This window comes from Gymnodraco acuticeps, unplaced genomic scaffold (assembly GCF_902827175.1).
Source record: "Gymnodraco acuticeps unplaced genomic scaffold, fGymAcu1.1, whole genome shotgun sequence".
In the NCBI taxonomy this organism is placed as follows: Eukaryota; Metazoa; Chordata; class Actinopteri; order Perciformes; family Bathydraconidae; genus Gymnodraco; species Gymnodraco acuticeps.
In genome coordinates this window covers 213,414-231,776 of record NW_022991389.1, presented here as the reverse complement: position 1 = coordinate 231,776, position 18,363 = coordinate 213,414, and the positions used below count along the sequence as shown (strand labels likewise).

General features: G+C 39.2%; 1 protein-coding gene across 4 annotated transcripts in view; it reads right to left on the bottom strand.

Annotated features, from left to right (window-relative positions):
* Positions 1-1,699: 1,699 nt before the first annotated feature.
* LOC117563170 (nuclear receptor coactivator 2-like) overlaps positions 1,700-18,363 on the bottom strand; it is an 81,994-nt gene continuing 65,330 nt past the window's right edge. For 2 of the 4 annotated variants that reach the window (XM_034241350.1, XM_034241351.1), the window contains 10 exons: positions 17,764-17,961; positions 17,091-17,199; positions 16,501-16,648; positions 14,457-14,735; positions 11,509-11,586; positions 9,244-9,664; positions 7,923-8,145; positions 6,843-6,999; positions 6,312-6,386; positions 5,767-5,873 (listed from right to left, as the gene is read on the bottom strand). In XM_034241350.1, the coding sequence (XP_034097241.1) occupies positions 5,862-5,873; positions 6,312-6,386; positions 6,843-6,999; positions 7,923-8,145; positions 9,244-9,664; positions 11,509-11,586; positions 14,457-14,735; positions 16,501-16,648; positions 17,091-17,199; positions 17,764-17,961 (1,700 nt within the window). In that variant the 3' untranslated portion in view covers positions 5,767-5,861. Of the gene's footprint in view, positions 5,874-6,311; positions 6,387-6,842; positions 7,000-7,922; positions 8,146-9,243; positions 9,665-11,508; positions 11,587-14,456; positions 14,736-16,500; positions 16,649-17,090; positions 17,200-17,763; positions 17,962-18,363 lie in introns of all 4 variants that reach the window. The other 2 variants (XM_034241352.1, XM_034241353.1) reach the window with 2 other exon arrangements.

The following is an 18,363-nucleotide window of genomic DNA, read 5'->3' as shown; positions in this document are numbered from 1 at the left end:
AGCTGATCGACAGCTGGGACACAAACCACAAAATACAAAAACATAACTCAGATCCAGTCGTCATGACCCACTCCGGAGGGATTCCCCGATCACTTCTTACAGTCTCTCATCAAGGGGGGGTCTCCTGTCCCCGGTACAAACACACTGCCTGAGGAAGGCTATGTGTATTTTTTTTGTCATTAACCTTTTTCGGACCACTTATTTATTTATTTTGGTGACGATCCGACCTCCATGCTGCTGCTCTGGTTCAAACTGCATCCACCAAACAATATGATTTATCTCGACCTCCCCAAAATAACCCACATCTGACACGGTGTGAGATGTCTTTTTTAGCTGTTCTGTCGTCATTTCCTGCGATCTTCTTCATAAAGTCAGTCAAAATGAATGAATGGGCGTTTCTTTGACTATTTATAGGCAAATATGGGCGTTACGTGAAGTCCGCAAAAGCTGCACCGCATTTCGAGTCGATTGTGATTTATAAAAGGGAAACCGGCGTAGGAAGTGCTGTACGCACTTTCCTCGCCGGTACGCAATGTTTGGTGAATCGGAAAATGTCCGAAAATGTCTGTACCTATTTTTTGGATTTCTACTACGTAAGCAACCTTCCCACGTGAATCCTACGCACGGCGTTATAAATGAGGCCCCAGATCTTGTACTTAAGTAGAAGTACTCAGATCTTGTACTTGAGTAAAAGTAGAAGTACTCACATCTTGTACTTGAGTAAAAGTAGAAGTACTCAGATCTTGTACTTGAGTAAAAGTAGAAGTACTCAGATCTTGTACTTGAGTAAAAGTAGAAGTACTCAGATCTTGTACTTGAGTAAAAGTAGAAGTACTCATATCTTGTATTTGAGTAAAAGTAGAAGTACTCAGATCTTGTACTTGAGTAAAAGTAGAAGTACTCAGATCTTGTATTTGAGTAAAAGTAGAAGTACTCAGATCTTGTACTTGAGTAAAAGTAGAAGTACTCAGATCTTGTACTTGAGTAAAAGTAGAAGTACTCAGATCTTGTACTTGAGTAAAAGTAGAAGTACTCTGATCTTGTACTTGAGTAAAAGTAGAAGTACCAGAGTGTAGGAATACTCTGTTTCAGTAAAAGTCCTGCATTAAAAATGTTCCTCAAGTAAAAGTAGAAAAGTTTTCTCATCAAAATATAGTGAAAGTAGCGACAGTAAAAGTAGTCATTGTGCAGATTGGTCCATTTCAGAATAATATCTATGATATGTTTTATAATGATTGATCATGAAAGTGTTCTCAAAGCTGGTAAAGGAGCAGCTAGTTTGAATGACTTTGTATTCTGCAGGGTAGCTGGTGGATTTACTCCAGGTGGAACCAAAGTCTGATTTAACACTTGATTATATTTCACATCATTCATCCAGATCTGTGAAGTAACTGAAGGGATTAAAATATTAAAAACATATAGTGGAGTAGAAGTACAAAGTAGCGAAACATTGGAATACTCAAGTAAAGTACAAGTACCTCAAAATTGTACTTAAGTACAGTACTTGAGTAAATGTACTGAGTTACTTTACACCTCTGTGTATAAGTTATGTATAAGTCATATTTTGTAGGTGGATTATGGTCTTTTAATGCATGTGATTGCAGTGCATTATTTCTCATTAAATATACATATAAAAACTGGTGTAACTTGAGAGTAGATTTACTCTCTATAGTGGATGAAATCAAAAAGACAGAGGCAGTCCCGCTCAATAAAAATAATTTATTTACAGTGGCATGAATCATAAATTAACAGCAGCATTGGCAAAAGCAACATTAGAGTCGACAGCTTGCATAAAGTGGTGTGAACGTCAGGACTTTTGCATAATAAAACCCTCACACACACTCTGAATGATCTGTGTGTGTTGGAAAATCTGAACATCTTCATCACACATCGCACTGATTTAAAACGATACCCTAAAACACTTTCAGCTGATCACAAAGACAACTTTTATACAGTGGCATAACTCACAAGTGTGATTAAAAGATATTCTAAAAGGGGGTGTGTTTGACTTATATCACAAACAAAATAATGTCTTCATGATTATTTCAACAGTTTCTGAGATGTCCTTCATTTGACATCTATCTAACTGGACTAGTTGTATTAAATTAAATAAAAACATCCTGTCAGAATTGCTTTTTGACAGCACCATTTAAACAACTAGTGCCATTAGTATTTTAAAGACTCAACTGTCACATTAAAGACATCTAGTGTAGAGGCTTTTAACTAAAAAAACTACAAAATGTTGAAAAATATCTCACTGAAATATAACTTAAACGCCCAAATAAGAATTAGCTGTTTGTTTTTACATACCTTTAATTTAATACAACAGATTTTTTTTCCAGGTGCATTTAATTAGTTTAACCTATAATTAAAGTTTTTGCCGGCTTTATTTGGGTCCAAACTTCTTATAACGTCTGCAAAATGTAGCAGTTTTAACGTTTCTCTTTAGAGGTTTGCAAAAAAAGATGTGGAGAAACTGAAACATTCAAAAACGGGTTTCTATATGAAATCTCCTCAGCTGTCCGCATTGATTTTACATTGATTTCTGTGTAAAATATAGATATTTTGAAGCATTTTATGTCAGAAATGGTAACCTAATTGTCTCAGGAGTCGTCTTGCATTACAGTTAAATAACCTTGTCAATTACAGGCCACCGTAGCTCAAATTCTATCACAAGTATATACTGTATATACTACTACAGTATAGTGGAGACCAACATAAATCAGCAAAAGTCAAATATTATATAAATGCCCTTTAAAAGAAATACAAAATAAACAGTGTTAGTGAAGGAGAATCTACCTGATGCATTGTGCACATATACAGTTTAACAACAAGAAAAAAAGCAACTGCCAACACAGTATTATTGTATTTCTATGAGTTGATACACAGGTTGTTTTGTGAGGATTTTTGGGGAGAAATATAAAAACCCTGGCCGTCTAATTATTACACTTAAAGTATGAAGTGGTGAAACGCTCACACAGCAGTATGTGGCAGAATGAATTCACCTGTCAAGCTTAAAGTTACAGTTCACAGATCTAAGGCATGATGCTTCATCTTAAGGTACTTACAGGAAATACAGTATTTTGCAATTGATAAAATATTCATCTAAAAATCTTCAATATATATATATATGTATACTGTATCAGTCAGTAAAGTATTATTAGTACTGTACATGGGTTTTGCTCGTGATTGCCTTTGCAGAGAGTTTCACATTCAGGACATTTCCATGGCTTACATTTACTCAAGGTTTTTGCTAACATATTTGGGATTTTTACAATATGCTAGCACACTGGAGTACAATATGCAAGATGGACATGAAGGAAACATCATTGTAAAATAAAATAAAAAAAGGTTTAAAATTAATTTCAGTGTTTCATTTTCACCTTCTTTCCAGAAAACAAGTCATACTATGGTTAAAGTATGTGCTTAACAGATTTTTGGACCATGTGAAGTAGACATCCACGTATTGTTAATTTAAAAGCTTATACAAGACAGCACCTTATACATATAGAGAGCACCTGTTGCCAAATAGTCCCGATTATTACACTTTGGGTGTTTAAGATGCTGGGTCACCTTAATCTTCTTCATTAAATATAACATTTGGATTCAGGACCAATAATCTGTTTATGGCTGAGGTCAGATCATCCTTGAAGTAGGATTTTGTCGACAGCTGTATTTCATCCTCACACATTTATAGGCTATGTTTGTTGTTTTTTAACACAATCTTACTCATTCTGCCTTTAATATCCCTCTGAATTGGTTTTAATTTGATTGATTTAAATTGAAACTGTCATGTAAAGATCACAGCTTCACCCACAAAAAGTCCCAAAACAACAAACTACAAACGTCTGAATTATCCTTCAGCAGACAGAGAGCTTCATATAAATGCCTGTGAACTCCTGCAGGTAGTTTTGAAAACAATCACAGTAGCGTGGAGTTTTATTAGTAGGCCTACACAGATTTATTTGAGAGGCAAAGCTAATTTAGAAGAAGAAATTATTTATTTGGTTAATCCTCAGTAGGTAGAGCACACAAACAATGTATGTCTGAAAGTCAATATAACGTGTCTACAGATATCTAATGTTTACCAGGTCTCATGTTATTCTATAAATGTAAATATCATGCAATATCTAGCATGCTATGACTCTCACCATTTAGTTAAGTGTGTCAGCATGCTAGCTATTGCTTATAAACAGTAATGGAAATGCCATGTATGCAGGTTTTTGGACAAATTACTGTTTTGACCTGATGATGGAGTTGATTAGTAATTTTCATTTACTGTAGGGACATTTTAATGTATGTACCAATTGGCAAAGGAATGTTGGCTAGGTTAAGTAGGCTATCTAGTTAGCTTAGCTGCAACTAGGTTAAGTAGGCTATCTAGTTAGCTTAGCTGAAACCATGGTAAGAAGGCTATCTAGTTAGCTTAGCTGAAACTATGTTAAGAAGGCTATCTAGTTAGCTTAGCTGAAACCATGTTAAGAAGGCTATCTAGTTAGCTTATCTGAAGCCATGTTAAGAAGGCTATCTAGTTAGCTTATCTGAAGCCATGTTAAGAAGGCTATCTAGTTAGCTTAGCTGAAACCATGTTAAGAAGGCTATCTAGTTAGCTTAGCTGAAACCATGTTAAGAAGGCTATCTAGTTAGCTTAGCTGAAACCATGTTAAGAAGGCTATCTAGTTAGCTTATCTGAAACTATGTTAAGAAGGCTATCTAGTTAGCTTAGCTGAAACCATGTTAAGAAGGCTATCTAGTTAGCTTATCTGAAGCCATGTTAAGAAGGCTATCTAGTTAGCTTAGCTGAAACCATGTTAAGAAGGCTATCTAGTTAGCTTAGCTGAAACCATGTTAAGAAGGCTATCTAGTTAGCTTATCTGAAGCCATGTTAAGAAGGCTATCTAGTTAGCTTATCTGAAGCCATGTTAAGAAGGCTATCTAGTTAGCTTAGCTGAAACCATGTTAAGAAGGCTATCTATTTAGCTTACCTCAAACAAGGTCAAGTGGGCTATCTCGTAAACTAAACTCAAACTAGCTTAAGGGTAGCTAGTGAGTTTAGATGAACTTTCATATTCAAATTAGGTCAATTAAAATAGCATTAGATTATTTATAGCTATGATAGACTAGCATAATACCCAGGCAAGGTTACTGATTAGCTTACGCCAGATTAATTGACCTTCTATTTTTCCATTTGTGTTTCTTGAGCTCTACCCACTGAGGTCTCATTAAACCAAATAAATATTTCTGCTCCCGACAGATGTTCATTGGACTAAAACTCCAAACTGCTGTTAAGCAATGCCACATAGAGGAAATGGGGTATTTAAAATCTAAGTATGTACACTATCTATACACATTCACCTTCATTCAAAAAGTCATTAAATAGGGATACAGCTCCCCAGTAACTACAGCAGTTGAAATATATTAACATTTAAAATCGACATCATAATGTACCATTCTGAGATTTTCTTAAAGAAAGATATCCTTGATTTTTTTTAATGAAATACAAATAATCTCTAAAACTTCTTCAAAACTATAAATACCTGTAAAATATTTCTTCATAAACCTTGTTATTCAATGTGTTTTCAGTCAGGCTCTCAAATAGAACCATAGAAAGATCAAATCCAGAGGTTTCACTTATGCTCGTCAACCACTCTCTTCTCAAACTGTTGTTCCAGTTTCTCACACATGTGAACGCTCTCATTTACAGTATTGTCATCTTCCTGTTTTGCCTCAGATGTGGATGGTGTGACAGAGGGAGCGTCCTGTTTACATCATGTGTTCTCAACTTCTCGTTAATTCTTCATGAGCAGAGTTACGTTTTTTGCATTTGCTCCTGTGTTACCTTGTCTTAAACACAGCCGGGGTCAGCAGAAATTCTATAAAAAGACAGAAAATCACATTAATTATCAATGAAAACGATTGTGAAGAAAATATGTGCACTCCGTGGTTGGAGAACAAGACTTTGTAGTCAGCAACAGTCGAATAATTTCATTATTTTCTGATCGAAGTGTGATTTTCTACTGTATTATGATGGCTTTTGGGTGTGTAATAATTCTCATTCCGTCCTTTTATATTGACTCAACTGTTGTGTGATTGTCCTTAAGTTTTCATGTAAAGCGAACTTCGTATATCTAATGAAAAGGCATTTTTGCTAAATGTTACGTGAACATTATGTATAGCTACACAAGCTCTGACACATGAAAGCAGTAGCCATTTGTCCTCAACCTGAACTCATAGTATGTTAACAGCATATTTATTTACAGACTTAAAACTAAATGAGACAATAAGTTAATGTGTGCAAATCTTTAACTTACAGAACTGGCTTCACTCTCTTGCGTCAACATCTCCATCCCGGCCAGCTGCTCCAGGATCAGACTGCCGTCCTCCACCTGTAGCAGGACGATGACAACAAACATGAACACGCTTGCTAACAGGATATTATAACTACTGTTTACTGAGAAAGGAATCATTTGGACATGATCAATAGTCTTCTTTTGTCAGACCGAAAACAAGAACAATTGCTTAATAGGTGTTGGAGCTATATATAAAATGGTATATTGGAGACAGGTGGTGGTGTGAACAGAGCACTAGTAGGCACATGGTTTTTTTACCAGGGTGTTTCCAGCCACAAGAAAGGAAAGCCATAGGAAAGGCTTAAGGAACAAAACCTGTTCATTGTTAATGATATTGGATCATATTTGACATTGACATTCTTGTCTGGACTTGGATCATTGCCTTGCGTAAGTTCCGCTAAGTAGTTCCTCAGCGGCAGTGTTATTGTAACTTAATTATCTGTTTCATTTCTATATAAATTTGGCCGCTACAATAAAAAAGCTTTCCCTCACCTGCTCTGTGTTCATGGAGCTCATCTGTCCTGACATCTGGTTCATGTTTCCCCCGCTGCTGCCTGCCATCACTCCCAGGTTCATGGTGTTGGGGTTATTATACATTCCTGCGGTGGGTTGTGTGGAGTACTGCGACTGGGACTGCTGCGGGTACACACTGCAAGGAGGGAAACACAGTTAAATATGTAGAATATCCATAACAAGTTGTTTTGTTATTGTGTAGAGTATGTCATGTATGCTGCTGGAACAACCAGTAAATAAATGTTATTCATAGAGCGCTTTTCTTGAAACTCAAAGACACTTTACATATTTCACAAACAGTTTTTTGACAGCAGTAGACATTTTGTTTTTGAAAGGCCAAACGGCATCAAATGTGGATCCAAGCAGAATATTGGAATTTTGGAAATGATAACATCCATCTTTTGATCAATAAATGTTGTTTTGGAAAGCTTTATGCAATTATTGGACAGGTTTAGATTACACAAGTCGGAAAACATCGTACAGAGCCACCACTGGAATCGAATCTACAATACTATCAGTGAAATAATAATGATATCTAAGAAGTTAAAGGTGGGGTAGGTAATTTTGGAGAAACCAGCTCGAGTGCGCTAGAATTAGAAAATACACAACCGGAAAAAATCTGCCACTTCCTTACAGAGCCCCTCCTCCAACACACACGAACGCGCACATGACCAATGAGGGCACGAGATAAGTTTGTGCCCAGATGGAAGGCTGACAGGCAGGTAGACCATCCAGTTACTTTAGCCGGGCCGGCTCAGATGATTGGTCGTGCTTTTTACAGCGCTACGGCTTCCACAGGTGACATTTTGTTATGTATTTTTTGTCAAAGCATTTCATGTATTCATTGCTATCGGGATGTTCAGAGCACTCCATGGAATATAACAAGTGTTTCTGAAGTGAGTTACGTATCCCACCTGTAATCAGAATCCCTATTCGTCCCACAGAGGGGACATTTGTTACACCAGAAACCAAAGACAGCTTAATGTTAACTAAGAAGCATGCATATAAAAATAAAATAATAATAATAAAATAATAAAAAATAAAATGAACTGTTGTTACCTGTTGCTGGTGGAGATGTTGGCCGACTGGGTCCACGCGCTGCTGGGCTGGTACCCGGGCAGTCTCTGGTTCGGACCCTGGTTCTGTGGCTGGCCCTGGTTCTGCTGTTGCATCATGGGACTTTGCCCCTGCTGCATCCTGGGGGACAGCAGCGGGCTCTGAGGGGTCGCAGCTCCACATGGGAACCCTGACACTGGATCCTGACGCTGCTGCTGACTCATTCCTGCAGATCGAAGCAGATACAGACACATTCAAGTCCCTCCTCAAAACCCACCTGTTCAGATCAGCCTACTCACTGAAGTGCTACTTGTCCCCGGTCCTTTTGTGCTGTCTTAAACCTTTCCTTAGAACATTTTATGAATTGTAAGGTGTCCTTGGGTGCTTTGAAAGGCGCCTCTACGGTAAATAGAACGAGTTATTATTATTATTATAAAAGGGTCAGAAAATGAAAGTAAGACGCTTGAGAGACATTATCTACAAACTACCTTGTGATTTTCATCTGTAGTCAGAAAGGTACCTTACTCCTATTCTCCTCTTATATGGTTAGAAAGGAGTCAGACATATTGAAGGAAATAACGTCTTGTGTGGAAATACTATGTTTAAAATGTGGTCATGCCAATAAAGCCCCTTTGTATTGTATTGTATTGACAGGCACACAGAACTACACACAGACAAGACGAATGGAAATAATAAGCCAGAAAAATCAGTGCTGGCATTTCAACATGTTTCGAATCTTTGCTTAACATCCAGGTTTTAATTAAGTGGATATTACAATTAAAAGACCAGCAATCTACCTCATAGCTAACTCATTTTAAAAAGCTCAATAACCCCAAAAGCTATTGCCTAAGTCAAAAGGCTCTTTGAAAACTGAACTTTTGATGCAAACGTTTGTAGAAAATATTCAGGATGGATCCTATCCTTACTTCAGATATCTAAAAGTTCCAGAAGAACCTTTTTTGTTTGTGATTCAATTTGATTAAGAGGGCGTGCCAAACACCCTCTTAAACATGGACCAAAGACACATCAACGAACACAAATATAGGCAAGATTTTTAGTTCAGCAGTGTCACCACTATATATATATATCTCCTTCACAAACATCCTGATGTGCAGAGTGCATGGTTTGGATATGGGTCAAAACAAAGAACAAAGAAATATGAGAGTGTAAGAGCAGAAAATGTTAGACAACAACAAAAAGGAGTTTGATCATTCAACCTTGAACCCAATCAACTTAAAAGAGGACGAATGATTAAAACAAAAATGATTAAGTTGGACTGCCGCCACCACAACAAACAGAAGCGACATGACGCTGACGAAAATACCTGAGCTGCTGAACTGGTAGGCACTGTGCTGAGACGGAGGACTCATAACCCCGCTGTACTGTCCGCCTACATTTCCCATCATGCCCTGGCTAGCCAAGTGATGGCTGGGGGAGAGAGGGGAGGAGGAGAAGGGGCTGGAAGAGCCGGGATGAGGAGGTGGAGGAGGAAGAGGAGGAGAGGGCAGGTTGGTACCGTAGCTGGACGCCGGGTAGGGGAACTGCTGAGGGTTTCCCTGGGGGAGCCGAGGGTTGGTGCCCCCCATGGGCATCGGCGTGGGAGCGGACCCCCCACTGGGCACACCCTGAGTCCTCATCATCATGGCTCTCTGCTGCTGGACCACCTGCTGCTGCTGCCGCTGCCGGAGGTGGTTATTGAGGTACTCGCGCTGACGCTGGGCCAACATCTGGGCGTTCAGGGTTCCCTGCAGACAGACACAGAGTGAGGAGGGTCTCGAGACATTCAGACATTATACAATACACTGAGTAACAACCACCACTTTGACATGTCAGTTTTTGGCAGAGATGGCAAACGTACACACGTCGTTTAGTCAAGTAGAAGTACAGATACTCGTGTTTAAAAACACTCTGTTAAAAGTAGAAGTACTGACTAAACTTCTTTACTCAAGTAACCCAAGGCGAAACTTCAATCAAATGAAAACGGACCAAAACAAGACTCTTAGGAGGAGCTTGAGCCAATTATAAAACTGTCAGGTCTGCACCGATTTGCATTTGATCAATTTAGTGCGGTATTAAGTACAAAGAGGTTTTATTAGGCTCAGTATTTTGTTTGTCTATCTGCAGGATGATAAAAAAACTCGTAGCCTGATTTTTCTTTTCTTGTGGTGGAAGGATGTGGATGGGCCAAGGAACATCCATAACATGTTGGAGCACATTTGTAAACTAATGATGTTTTACTGTTGTTAACATTGCAACATACTGTAGGACACCCAACTCCGTAAATTCATGTGAACTACAATTCGAAAACAAATTTGTAAACATCCATGTTGTTCCCACATTACGTATTTAAGCTTGTGAAGTTGAAAGAAAGTCGTTTTCAACTCAGCTGTGTTTCTGAGGAGCATGTGAATGCAAGAGTTTAGCACTGATTGATAGCCATTATTGTTCATGCTATTAATACCACGTATGGCCTAATGTGTAATTAAACCTAATCATAATAATCTTGTGATTTAAATTAATCTGCAGAAGCTTTTGCAATAACTATTTATACAGCACCTTTCAAACAGAGTTACAAAGTTATTTTACACACACACACACACACACACACACACACACACACACACACACACACACACACACACACACACACACACACACACACACACACACACACCACACACACACACACACACACACACACACACACACACACACACACACACACACACACACACACACACACACACACACACACACACACACACACACCACACACACACACACACACACACACACACACACACACACACACACACACACACACACACACACACACACACACACACACACACACACACACACACACACACACACACACACACACACACACACACACACACACACACACACACACACACACACACACACACACACACACACACACACACCCCAATTGATTGGCAGAAGAACGTTCATGTTCAAAGCCCCAACTGACTGGAATACTTGACCTGCTGCCATTAGATCTTTTGCATCATTGGTATGTTTAAACATGCATTATCATCTCACTTTCAACTGGTCTGCACTTGTTATTGATGAAACTGTTATTGATGAAACTGTTATTGATGAAACTGATTTGCTCGACTGTCTCAAATTGTAATGATTGTATGCATTGCTTGAATTGTACTTAACAGACTGTATGTGGTTTGTCTTGTGTGTCATGTTTTGCATTTTGTCTTTTTGTTTATGTATGTCTGTAAGTTGTTGCTATTGTCGGGACCCCCTTGAAAACGAGATGGTGCATCTCAAGGGGTTTATCCCAATCAATAAAAATGTCTATATATGTATACATCACTTCAGGGAACATTACATTGACTTACATGCATTTCCTGGAGACTTATCCTAACCTTAACCATAACCAACACATGCCTAACCCTAACCCTAACCCTTACCCAAGTCTTCACCCTAAAATTAATGATTCCCCTCATGAGGACCTCCAATTTGTCCCCATAAGGGAGGCGAGTCCCCACACGTGACTGTGTGAACAGATTTAGGTCCCCACAAGTATAGTAATGTTAGGCCACACACACACCTGGTTTGGTACATTAGATCTTAGAGGTAGATTCATGTTGGACACGCCACTCATCTGGTTCCCCATTGGCTGACGGTTCTACAGAAGGATATACAGAAAACTTTATTAATCTCAAAGTAAAATTACAGAAGACATTATAAAACACATCAATCACCACTTAGTTTAGTTGCTATTTTTGTTGATATAGACAAGCTGTTCTCCTTTAACTCTCCACCAGGTGGCGCTCTATACTTAAACCTGTACAGTTAATATGGAGTGAATAACAAATGAGTGATAACCCCCTTTGATATGTAGTATGTATGGGGGTCCTTAGACATTATGACAACTAAACAAGACACAAAGTACTCAGGAACAAAATGCATTAATTCAGAACACTTACAGACAATAATAGAACAAAAAGGATCTGCAATCACAAGAGGAACATTATGGGAACATAGGGTGCAATCAACGAGTGAGTGAGTGAGTGTGTGTGTGTGTGTGTGTGTGTGTGTTCATTGTTAAGTGTGTGAGCAGCAGGGAGCAGCTGATGAATCAGAAAGCTGAAGCTGTGTGTTCTCTCTGGCTGCTGCTGTTCAAACTCAGTGAACCCTGCTGGCATCACAGTTAGAAGAAAACAAGCAAAAGGAGACGGTTTGATTGTTCTCAGTATGAATGAGAAGGTTTTTTCTATAGAAATGACGCACTTAAAGAGATTATATTCTGTGTACCTCTCCTGTAGTGTGTCATATAGGTTTTAGTGCATGTAAATGGTCTGCAAAGGCTAACATCCCTGTCTCCCACACACAAAACACTAATATGAACCCTGAAAATGAGCATTATGTGTCCTCTTTAAACCTTGTCCGCTATCTGTAAATATATACCTCATATTTACACAACCATATATCTTATATAATAATACATTTCTTTTGGGGGGGCGCCTTTCATAACACCCAAGGACACCTTACAGGGCATAGGGGCAATATAGGGAACAATTAAAACAGTGGATTTAGTGAAGTATCAGCCGGGGTAAGACAAACAGGAAATGGACTACAAAAGGACACAGGGTACAGATTATAAAGAAAATGCCAGTTTGAACAGGTGGGTTTTGAGTTGGGTTTTGAATGTCGTTATGGAATCAGACTGTCGGATGTGTCGTGGCAGGGAGTTCAGAGTCTGGGAGCCGAGCAGCTGAAAGCTCGAGCACCCATGGTTTTGAGGCGAGAGCTTGGGACGGTGAGAAGTCCTACGGACGAAGAGCGGAGGGTGCGGGAGGGGGTGTACTCCTATATGCAACAACCTGTAATCCATATATGGGAACATAACTGCATTTAATCTACTCTTAAATTGAATCTAATCCAATGTCACCATCTGAAGCATTATATAATTAAAGTTTCAAAGTATTATGTTAGTGTCACATATATTTAACATGTTCATACAAATGCTCAACGTTTTACTGTGATATTGTTTCAATAGTTAGTTTATCACTTTTGTTGTATTATTATTTGAATTTGTATTCTATTGTATTTATATATATATATATATATATATATATATATATTGTAACCTTACCTTGTGGGAATCCTGTTTTTAACTCTGACCCTTTTGCTGCTATAAACGCCCGAATTTCCCCAAGGGGATCAATATGGTTCCATCTTATCTTATCTTAAATGTGTTTGCCACGTTGCTGTCAATAAACATCAGAAAGAAAATAATGTAAAATGTTTGAAGCAGGGACACATGGAGGATAACTGATGACTTTTTATAGCGCTGGGATGTCACTATTTCTATTTGATTTGTATTTACTTGCAACTATGTTATCTGTTGTATTGTGTTGCACTGTTGGAGGAGCTCTTACAACAATCCAACATACAATAAAATACAAAAATACAAAATAAAAAGTAGTGCAAAAAATCTATATACATGTACAAGAACAGAATATGAAATAAAATAATCTAAATTAACTATTATTATTAGCTATTTTATATAAACAAGTAGATTGCAATATGACAACAGGAATGTTTATCGGGGCACTTCACAGAGTTCAGGTGTTTATCAGTGTTATCGAGAGGTGAAGTCCCGCTCTTCTACTTCCGACCCATGGGAACTTATTTCTGAAAAAGTATGTATTGAAGTCAATGGAGAGAGAAAACGTATCTCTTGATCCCGTTTGAATTGTGCCACGAATTACACATATGATGTTTGTCAATCTTAAAAAATAATTTCCATGTCAAAAAAGTCAGTTTGTCGTAAAACTGTTGAAATATAAGACTATGAAAAATAGGCAACTAGAAAGACTACAAATCCCAGAATCCCCGTCCCGCATGCTGGCTCTTAAGAACCGACTCACTCCCCTTGTGTGTATGCACAGCTCTCAACACGCCCAGACTTGGAGTGATTTTCACCTCGTTTAATACTTTCTGCCTCGTTCTGAAAGAAAGGAGTGAAATGTTCCAACGTGACGGCCGTCTTGGTGTGTGATGCGAGATGGGAGATGTAGTTCATTGAGCGGTTTCACACAAGAAAGTATTACTTCACAGTTTTACGACACATTTAAAAATGTTTGACTTGCAAAATTATCTTTTAAATTGACAAACATCATATGTGTAATTCGTGGCACAATTCAAACGGGATCGAGAGATAATCTTTCCGAAATAAGGTCCCATGGAGGTCCCCCGGAAGGGGAGGGACTCCGCCTCTCTATGGCCTGTGGGATAAAACTGAGCCTGAGTCCGGTGGTCTTTGTGCGGATACTGCGGTAACGAGATTTAACACAACTTTAATTGAGAGGAGGGTGAGGGAAGATGAAGGGTGGGGTAAAGGGAATATCTGGGAAAGTATGTAAAATATGTGTTGCCACCAACCAGCTGGGCCTTTATTTGTACCTTATCTTATCTTAAATGTGTTTGGTTCCAAGTTGCTGTCAATAAACAACAGAAAGAAAAGAATGTAAGATGGTTGTTGCCACCCACCAGCTGAGCCTGCAGGCGGTGCTGCAGCTGGAGCCTCAGGTTGTTGGGTTGCGGCCCTCCAGGATTGGGCCCCACCGGCCTCATCCCCCCCGCTCGGGGTCCCCCCGGCATCCTCATCATGGGGGGGTACCCAGCAGGGGGCATCCTCCCCATGTGGCCGTGGTACCCCACATCATGAGTCATGGAGCCGTAACCAGGGGGGTCTCCGTAGTGCTGGGAGTAATGGAGGGGCTTCATGTTGTGATCTGAGGAGACCAGGTACTGTTCTGACATGTGACCCTGCAGGGGGGGGAAGAAGAGGAATCAAAACATGTTATTTGTATCAGATGTTCTTTCGCTTTTATCGCCACTATCACGCACCTTTCAACACAAGGCAATTCAAGTACCAAGTACAGCATCTCTCTTAACCTGTTCAGCCCTGAGCCTGTTTTTCAGGTCTCTGGCTCGAAAATGACATTCCCAGAAATAATGACCATATCTTCCCTTCTAAAAAGGGTTAAATTAATAATCTTTGTTCTCAAAGTAATGATAAACCTGTGAGTTGGATGTAGAAGAGTCAGAATCAATATAGATGTTTTTTATTTTAAAGAAAATTCAGATTGAACATGGTAAAAAACTGTAAATGATAGTGTCCGTCCAAATATTATTTTTTACTTGTAGTGAAAACTACCCTTGGATGATGGTAAGGTAGACTAAACTAAAAACTAAACGCTTTAGGAATCCAAAGTACAACATATAATAAGTACCCTGTATCAAGATTGATGCAAAACAAGTGACATTTGACCTTTTTAGAGAGGTTTAGCAAAAAAAACTCCACCTCTGAGGTGATTTGGGTGGAACTGGGCGTTTTTACCGTTTCTCTGGAACCCATTGGTCGATTTTGGTGATTGACACCTCTTTCTGACCGTTAGAGCCAATAGAATCGAAGGGGAATTTCCACATACACACACACACACACACTACCATTGAGAAATGAGAGCTATGCGCACACAGTTTTGCATGAGCGAACCTATCTCTCGCTCTGACATCTGGAAACGGAAAAGTAGGTTTATTGCTTATGGATTATCAGAAATCATTTCAAAGGGACACAGACACATTGGATTAACCTATGGATGAACTTCAGCAGCGTTTTTATCGTTTTAATGCCATTGAAGACCACTTTTGACCAGACAACAACCAAGGTAAGCCATTTTGCCGTTTTTAGCTACCTAGCGCCACATGTTTTAATGTCTGTTCTTGTTAATATTTTCGCGAGTTCTAATCGTAGAGTGATGATGTATGTACCTATCGATTCTGTGTCATCTCACGATGCTAGTCGATATGTTGGATGTGCAGTTAAGATAAGTAATAAGGGTGTTATGATTGAGTTTCTGTGCAGTAATGCGTTAGCCTTTTTCCGCTCGTTGCTAATTCAGAGGCTGAGCGTTAGCATTGTGGGTTTTAAAAAAAATAAAATAAAAAATGGATCAGTTAGATGAGTTTCTTCCCGTTACATGGATATAAACCATTCATAGTTTATTAAATATTAAGATGCCCTCAGACGCTGTTTCCTGCAGATGACGCGTTGTTCCCCCCGGTATCGGGGGGGGGGGGTGTAGAACAGGTCTAAGCATCATTTTGTTAGAGAGAGTCTGCAATGTTGTTAACTTTCCAATTGTTAAATATTGATCCATTAATGGAGCTTTACACTCATTATATCACGTTAAGAGGTTGAATGCGAGTGTATGGTTTTTGCAGCATTTAGATTGATGCCGCAGGTGATATTTTTACACAAGTACTTCTTATCTTATCTTATATGTATATATTATAGTCCGGCAGTGGCTCGTCAGTAGGGGCTTGGACTGTGAGCCGTAGGAGTGTGTACTGCTAGTTCACCTCCTGGTTAGGGTTAGGGTTTAACCATTTTTCTCCAAATTCTGACTTTCTCAAAATCTCAATTCTGACTTTTTTGTAAAATTCTTACTTTTTCGCTAAATCTAACAATTATTACTTTCTCCAAATATTTCTTGAGCAAGGCACCCAACAACGGTTTGGAGGGTCTCACCTGTCCAGCCAGCGTTGGGATCCCCAGCATCTTGTCGATCTCCTCCAGACCCTCGTAGTCTTTCAGCACGGAGCACAGCTGGTTCAGCAGCGCTCTCTCGTCGGGGGGGGCCTCGCAGCACCGCAGCCCGTCCTCCTGGTACGGTGGCCTGGAGGGACAATTGGTGTTATTATAATAAAGCTGTATTAGTACTGTGAAGTATATAGGACACAGGGTAAACAGGAGATTAATAAATAAATGAGATAATCTAAAAGTTAACAATAAATAACTCACTCAGTTAAAAAAAATGTTTAAATAAAAAGCCTAAAGAAATTAAATAATTATAAAATAAAATTATAAAAATATAAAATAAGCAAACAAATATAGAAAACATTAAAAGGTAAAGACCAATATAAGGGGGATACTGTTATTGAAGCGCTTCGAGATGTGTCTTGGCAGATGAGAAGCGCTATATCAATTAAGTGTATTATTATTATTATTATTATTAATTAAAAGCTGAATAAAAATGTCTCGGGGCATTCAAGGTGCTGCTCATGAATACATTTTTATTGGATGACTTCTTCTTTTGTTTTATAAAATAAATGCCATACCTGCTTTGGTTTCCATAGTGATCCATGGCTATCATTCGGTTTGGCCACGGTGCCGTCTGATTGGGCGGCGCTTGTTGATGAGGGTATGCGGGGGCAGCCATCTCCATTTCTGCAGGAGAGAAAAGGCACATTCAAAGTCAGAAAATCCTCACATTTAATATATAGACTTTCCTAATTTCTTGCTTTTTCCCCTCACTGTTAAAAAAATCTCAATTCTGACTTTTTCGCCAAATTCTGACTTTTTCGCAAAATTTAACAATTAGGATTTTCTCAAAATCTTTCTTCAACCTCAGGATCCATGTGTCTGTGATCCTCTCCAGAATGGAAGGAGTCCTCACATACAGAGCATCAACTAGTTCCTGAACAGTGTCCTTCACATGCTGATATCCAAGAGAGGGAGTTACACAGTCACAAGATGGAGGAGTAGAAAGCAGTATTCAATGTTTACTTCAGATTAGCTCCACGTCAGAAATGAGCATGCTTGTCATATGTCTCTCTCCATAGAGGCTGAATCATCATGTTAATCACATAGCTATCACATGCCTCAAACAGTCCTGATGCTCTTCTAGGTAATCACACATCCTGTCATGTTCACAGCTACAGTTGGGATACCTTTGTTATCATGTGGACTCTGATATTGGAAGAGTACATTCAGTATTTTCCCAACACTCACCGTTGCCCATCATCTGCATGTTGACCATGGTTCTGGATCCCGGCGGCCCTCTGTTGGGCAGCGCACCGTGGTTGGGCACCATGCGACCTTGTACGACCCCGTGGCCCATCATCGCCCCACCCGCAGTGCCCCCTATCGGCCCCTGGGGACCCCAGCCCTGCTGCATGGAGCCCCGCATCGCACCGTTACCCAGCATGCCTGGTGTGGAGAGAACAGAAATCACATTTTGAGATTATTGGAGTTATTTCATGCGATTCATAATCTTAGAAATTATTTTTCATAGATGAAGAAGGTGGGTATCTGATGCAAATCAACATGTCTAATTGTATATATCATGTATATTTTCCACATGTATATATATATATATATTTCTTTAACTTTTTAATGCTATTTGAGTTCTATTGTGTCTAGTGTCTTAGTTTCTGCCTTTTTTGATGCTACCTACCTACCTACCTACCTACCTACCTACCTACCTACCTACCTACCTACCTACCTACCTACCTACCTACCTACCTACCTACCTACCTACCTGTCAACCTACCTACCTACCTACCTACCTACCTACCTACCTACCTACCTACCTACCTACCTACCTACCTA